This window comes from Carlito syrichta, unplaced genomic scaffold, assembly GCF_000164805.1.
Source record: "Carlito syrichta isolate Samal-C Ts95f unplaced genomic scaffold, Tarsius_syrichta-2.0.1 Scaffold304217, whole genome shotgun sequence".
In the NCBI taxonomy this organism is placed as follows: domain Eukaryota; kingdom Metazoa; phylum Chordata; class Mammalia; order Primates; family Tarsiidae; genus Carlito; species Carlito syrichta.
In genome coordinates, this window is record NW_007248313.1 from 251,354 (window position 1) to 258,003 (window position 6,650).

At 62.2% G+C, this 6,650-nt stretch overlaps 1 protein-coding gene across 1 annotated transcript in view; it reads left to right on the top strand.

Moving 5' to 3' along the window:
- LOC103261924 (collagen alpha-1(XXIII) chain-like) overlaps positions 1 to 6,650 on the top strand; it is a 29,550-nt gene that overhangs the window by 20,430 nt on the left and 2,470 nt on the right. Inside the window, exons 17-24 of the mRNA XM_008059506.1 lie at positions 141 to 203; positions 526 to 582; positions 882 to 908; positions 1,830 to 1,892; positions 1,977 to 2,030; positions 2,312 to 2,338; positions 5,017 to 5,070; positions 5,268 to 5,354. Of these exons, the coding sequence (XP_008057697.1) occupies positions 141 to 203; positions 526 to 582; positions 882 to 908; positions 1,830 to 1,892; positions 1,977 to 2,030; positions 2,312 to 2,338; positions 5,017 to 5,070; positions 5,268 to 5,354 (432 nt within the window). The remainder of the gene's footprint in view (positions 1 to 140; positions 204 to 525; positions 583 to 881; positions 909 to 1,829; positions 1,893 to 1,976; positions 2,031 to 2,311; positions 2,339 to 5,016; positions 5,071 to 5,267; positions 5,355 to 6,650) is intronic.

Here is a 6,650-nt window from a genome sequence, read left to right on the forward strand (position 1 = left end):
CCCACAGTCGAGGCTGCGGTGGCCAGGAGTGGCCACTGCACTCCAGTCTGGGCGACGGAGTGAGACTCCAACTCAAAAAAAAAAAAAAAAAGAAAGAAAGAAAGAAAAAGAAAGGGCTCACAACTGATGCCGTCCTGCAGGGCACCGACGGCCTCAAGGGGGAGAAGGGAGAATCAGCGTCTGACAGCCTACAGGACAGCCTGGTGAGGGGGTGCTGGGAGCAGGGTTTCCCCCTACCCCCAGCCCAGGCGGGGTGGGGACCCCAAGTCTTGGGACAGAGAAGCTGCCTGGCCTGGCCATATCCGGGGTCGTGGGAGGGCGGGGGAGCCTCTGGCTGTGTTCCCCGCCTGAGGCCCGTCTGCGGACCTGGAAGCCAGCCCTGGACCCTTCGCCTGGCCGTGCCCTGCTGGGGGCGGGAAGGCACCCCAGGGGTGCGGCGCCCAGGAGTGCGCCACGGGGTGTGATGCGCGTGGGTGGTGAGGGATGGCGGGCAGTGTGGACACAACCCTCTTCGACCCTCCCCAGGCCCAGCTCATCGTGGAGCCCGGGCCTCCCGGTCCCCCCGGCCCTCCCGGCCCCATGGTAAGGATGCCCCTGGGGGACGGCCCCAGTCCACAGGCCCCATCCCACCGCCTCGCTGCTCCCGCACCCTTGAAGCAGCTGGGTGCTAAGGGGACAGAGGCCCAGGCCCCAGAGCCGTGACCCAGGGAAGGACAAGGCATCTTCGTGGTGGGAGCAGGGTGTACCAGGCAACAAGGGCAGAGCCAGGCCCGAGCTTCAGGGACCAGCAAGTGGCCCGAGCCTGTGTGGTCACTGCAGGAGGGCCCTGACCCTGAGGTCGACCCAGCCAGCCCCCACTGACCTGCTTTCTCCTCCTCCAGGGCCTCCAGGGAGCCCAGGGCCCCAAGGTGAGTGGGTGAAGGCCCCAGCCCACCCCAGGCTCCCAGCCCAGGCAGGTTCCAGAAGCTCCGCGAGGGCAGCGTGGGGCCATGCTCTGCCCAGACCCGCCCTCAGTCTGCCCTGCCCTGACACTCCCAGGCCCTGGAGCACGAGCCCTGGAAGGCCGTCCTGGGTGTCCTCAGAGCGGGTTGCCCTCTGCTCGTGGACCCAGTCCTGTCTCTCCTCCTCTCGGCTGCCCACAGCCTGAACATCAAGTCTTGGGCTTGGATGTGTCACGTAATGTCACGTTCTCTGCTCTTAAATGAAAACGAGTGTGGCCTGCCCGTGTGTGCTGCCCCGAAGGCATGTGCAGCAGGGGAAGCCATGCGGCCTCCCTCCTTGTCATGCCAGGCACCACCAAGGGGCATACCCAATGCTGCTTCCCCAGACTAGAGGCCGAACGGGGGATGCAGGGTCCTAGAATCCCGGCCCAGGAGAGGCTGAGCGTGTGGCCCAGCCGGGTGTGCCACCGCCTGGCCTATTTCGCCCCAAGGCCTCCCCTTCACGTTTAGAAGAGGCAGCTGCTGGCCGGGTGGCCAAGGCGGCCTCAGACACCTGATAGTTCTCAGCCACCCCCAAGCCGGCCCTGCCCCCCGCCGCCACCTCCTTTCCTCATGCGTGGCGCGAGCCACCTCCTTTCCTCATTCGTGGCGCGAGCATGACCCTGGTAACCGTCCCCGATGACCAAGGGAGCCCATGTGAGGAAAAAGGCCAGTGTGCCTGCACTGGCTCTTCCCAGTCATCCTGGCCTTGGAGCAAGCAGGTCCGGTGTGTGGCAGCCGAGGTCTGTCCCCCTGCCGTGCACACCCTAGCTCCCACACAGACCCCAAGCTCGCCTCCTGCTGATTGCCCGACCCCTTCCCTCTGACTGATTCCCGCTTTGCTCCCAGGGCTTGGACGGCGCAAAGGGAGAGAAGGGAGCGTCAGGCGAGAGAGGCCCCAGCGGCCTGCCTGTGAGTGTCAAGAGCCTTGTTTGCCCCTAAAGGTGTTCATCCCCATGGCGGGCATGCCTCTTGACACACTCCTTTTCCATCCAGGGGCCTGTTGGCCCACCGGGCCTTATCGGGCTGCCGGGAACCAAAGGAGAGAAGGTACCCACCTCACTCTGACCTCTTCCCGCACTATGACCACATGTCCTCAGCATCACTCAACCCTGGGAGCTCACCCCTGAGCCTCACCGGGCCTCCACACTTCACAGGGCCAGAGTTTAGGCTCTGTGCGTGCCTCTTCCGCCCTGCCTTCTGTCTGTGCCTGCATGCGTGATGGGTCTCCCTGCCACATAGCTGTGACCAGCCCCCTGGGCTGGACCTCCCAGCAGCTGTGCTCCCAGCACCCTTCCCACCCCCTCTCACCCTTCTGTGTCTCTCCTCAGGGCAGACCCGGGGAGCCAGGACTAGATGTAAGTGTCCAGTTGGGTCCTTCCTGTGTATACCTCCTGCACTCACGCGGTAACCTGATCTGGCTAGCTCAAGGTGACCCCTTTTCCCAGGGCTAAGACTGCAGCTGACCCCCTGGATCCTTGGCGCCAAGTCCAGTGCCCAGCCCAGAGTAGCCGCTTGGTGGATGGCTGAGTGCGTTGTTGGTGGATGGATGATGGATGGAGGGCTGATGAACGGATGGGTAGATGGATGATGCACAGGTGATGGGTGACGGCCGAAGAGGGGATAGACAGACCGTGAAAGGTGGATCGATGGGGAGATAGTGCAGAGGCCTGAGGGGTGGGTGGAGATAGACAGAGGAGGGACGATGGGTGAATGGACACGTGGAAACTGGGTTTACGGATGGATGATGGACAGAAGGATGGATCAGTGGGTTGGTGGGTGGATAGAGAATGGATGATGGGTGGACGGACGGAAGCTGGATGATGCAGGATGACGCATGGTAGCAAGGAGATGAGGAGAGCAGTGAGGAGCCTGTTTGCAGTGTCCTGCTGAGAGATGGTGAGGCTTCGGTTAGAGGAGAAGGGTGAGAAGAGGAAAGGAGCACTAACTCAGTATTGCTTGTATTCAGTCTCTTTTGGTCGAGATTGAGAGAAAACATCGTTTTTATTGTTGTTTCTTGGTGGTGGTTGTTTTTTGAGTTGGAGTCTCATCTATCACCCAGGCTGGAGTGTGGTAGCACACTGACAGCCACCACAGCCTCAACCTGCTGGGCTCCGGCGATCCTTCCACCTCAGCCTTCCAAGTAGTTGGAACTACAGGCGTGCGCCACCATGCCCGGCTAATTTTTAATTTATTGTAGAGATGAGGTCTCGCCAAGTTGCCCCGGTGGGTCTCAAACCTGTGGGCTCAGGCAATCCACTCACCTCGGCCTCCCAAAGTGCTGGGATGACAGGCTGAGCCACCGAGCCTGGCCAGAAAAATCATTTAAACTGGCTTAAAATCACTCAAAACTGAAAAGACCAGAGGTTCAACAACTCAGCCTCTCTCGTCTCTGCTTTCCTTGTGTGGGAATCAACCTTTGCGTGGTGGGAGCAAGCAGCCCCGACCCTGCATCATCCCAGGCCCAAACCCAGAAGAAAGAATATGTCTCCCTCCCTCTAGTGGGCTCTCATCGGCCCCTGTCAGGTCAACCCCAAACCCCGAACGGCACTTGGCCATAGGAACGCGGTGCCCTAATTGGCCAGGCCTGAGCTCATGCTCAACCTGGAGCTGGGGTGGAGTCAATGGCTTGTAGGAGGGGAGGGTGGTCCCAGGAACATCAGGTGGCTATTTCCAGGGACACGGTCATCAGATGCAGGTCTGATGTCCACCTTAGACTTTAAGGAGAATGTTGCCTTGAAGAGCAACTTATGGACAAGGCAAAGGCAGAGCTCCAGCCTGGGTTTGTGAGTGGGAGGCTGTGTTCCATTCATGAGAAAGCTCAGGCGATGACAACACTGAGTCCAGTCCAGGCCCTGGGCCCACGAGGTGGAGAGCTACTCTTGAGGATGGAGCCGGAGACTCCATGCCGCCACGCATGTGGCCACAGCTGTCCTCTAGCTGAAGCTCAGGGTGGCATCTCTTTTTTCTTTCTCTTTTTTTTTTGAGTTGGAATCTCACTCTGTTGCCCAGGCTGGAGTGCAGCGGCACGCTCACAGCCACCGCAGACTCGACCTGCTGGACTCAGGCGATCCTTCCGCATCAGCCTTCCAAGGAGCTGGAACTACAGGCGCATGCCACCATGCCTAGCTAATTTTATTTATTTATTTATTTATTTATTGTAGAGATGAGGTCTCACCAAGTTGCCCAGGCTGGTCTCAAACCCCTGGGCTCAGGCAGTCCTCCGCCCCTGCCTCCCAACGTGCTGGGATTACAGGCACGAGCCACCACGCCCAGCATCAGGGTGGCATCTGCTGGCAAACCCCGGGGACCCTCCGTAACTCCATCAGGCCCAGCAGGGGACCCTGCTCAGAAGCTTCCTTTGATCCCCACCCCCGATATAACAGCCCCTTCCCCCAGAACCCCCCACCCGGGTCACACCTCTGTGGCTGGGCACAGACTGTCAGCAGCAGTAAGCTGCCAGCCCTGCCAGACACGAGGGAGGGAGCCCGTTGAAACCATCTCTCCGCCCCCAGTCCTCGTGAATGCTTGGCAATGCTGGAGGGGTGGACAGACGGAGGGGTGGACAGACGGAGGGGTGGACAGACGGAGGGGTGGACAGACGGAGGGGTGGACAGACGGAGGGGTGGACAGACGGAGGGGTGGACAGACGGAGGCACAAGAAATTGAGCCGGGGCACAGAACAGAGGTCATCATTTCTCGTTCTGTCGAAGATGGTGACATAACTTCCATAGTTCCGGGGTCTCTGCCCCCAGCCACGCCCAGGCCAGCGCCTGCTGCATCCAACCTATGGGAAAGAGGGCCCCGGCTGGCAGCCCCACCGGAGGGCCCCGCCCAGAGACGCCCGCAGGGTCAATCTGGAGCACACAGCGCTGGTGTCCTACATGCACGCTCCTCCTCCATCAGCCTCGCACCCAGCCAGGAGCCAGGCCAGGAACACGTGGGGGGGATGAGATGGGGAGGGCAGAGGCGGACAGACAGCGGAGGAGCAAGCCCCCAGTCTCACTTTCCAGGCTAACCTTTAATCCTTTGTCAGGGCTTCCCTGGACCCCGAGGAGAGAAGGGTGACCGGAGCGACCGTGGAGAGAAGGTGGGGCAGCTGGACAGGAGCGGCGGGAGGGGGAAGGAGGTGGGAGGAGGGAGTAGCGGGAATGGGGGCCCAGGAGAGGCAGCCAGGCGGGGAAAGGGCGGCCGGGCAGGGGGCGGCGTCCCGGGCACGTCCCCGAGTGGCACAAGAGGTCCCGAGCCTGGCAGCCGTGGCAACACCGCCATTCCCCTCTTGCGCAGGGAGAGCGAGGAGTCCCCGGCCGGAAGGGAGTGAAGGGCCAGAAGGGGGAGCCAGGACCGCCGGGCCTGGACCAGCCGTGTCCCGTGGTATGTGCCTCGTGGGCAGGGTGGGAACCGCCCTGTCTTCTCAGCCACCAGCCGGGATCAGCCAGCATCGTCCTCGCCCTCAGAGCCCAGCGGCAAGGCCCACAGGCCTCACTGCTGCATGGGCCCACGTGGCCGGCCGCCGCCGCTGCTGCTGCCGCTGCCGCCTTCACCAGGACTCCCTGGCCGGTCCTGACACCCGCCGTGGGCGTGGCTTGGGGACCCAGCCCCTGGGTAGAGACCGAGACCTGGCACCCTCACTAGTCAGCCCCAGGGCGGGCCCAGCTTGAGTGGGGCCACTGTGGCCTGGAGGTGAAAAATAGACCACAAACAGTTGGCCGTACCCAGAGTCGTCAGTAACACGGGGGCGCCCGGGAGGGGCTAGGCCCCGGGGAGAGCTGCTCTGCGGGCAGGGACCGTGAGTGCCCAGCCCAGGGCCCTGGCCACGGGGCCACAGTCGGGTCTGACTCTCTGGCCCGAGGCCAGGCCGGGCTGGACCTCAGCCTCCCTAGCCATAGCGGGCAGGGCCGCCCTGCTGTCTCTGGGTGTCTGTCCCTCCCCTTCCTTCCACCTTCCCAGAAGAGTCTTCCTCTGGCTGGGGCAGCCCACCCTCCTCCCCACATCCCCTCTGTACCCCCAGCCCCTTCTTCCCTGGTCGTCTTCCCTGGTCCCTCCCAATAGCCCCTGAAAGCCCACCAACCCCAGCACCTGAAACAACCGGAGTTCAAGTCCCTTTTTCTAGCCGGCAGGAAGGGGCTGCCTGGCTCGCTCTTATGCCAGGGAGGGCACAGGAGGGAAGGGAGAGCCAGACCGGCTGGGTTTCCACACTGAAACTGGCCCTGGGGAGAGGGGTGTGTGTGGCCGACCTCGCCTTCCGGGCGCCAGAGCCAGAGGACCCCTCCCACCCACACCCTGTCCCTCGGCCTCTTCATCCCTGGGGTGGCTCGGTAAGCCCTCTCTCCAGACGCGTTTTGAGAGCCGGTGAGAAAAAGGCTTGAGGAGTGGAGCAGTCAGCTCGGGGAAGGGCCAGGACAGCAGGGCAGACCCACCTGCCACTCCAGGCCCTGGGCGGGATCCCGCCCGTCAGTAAGCCTTCTTTTTTTTTCTTTTTTTTTTTGAGTCAGAGTCTCACTCTGTCCCTCAGACTGGAGTGCAGTGGCCGCTCCCGGCCACCACAGCCTTGCCTGCTGGGCTCCAGCGATCCTTCCGCCTCAGCCTTCCAAGTAGCTGGAACTACAGGCGCACGTTACCACGCCTGGCTGATGTTTGATTTATTGTAGAGATGAGGTCTCGCCAAGT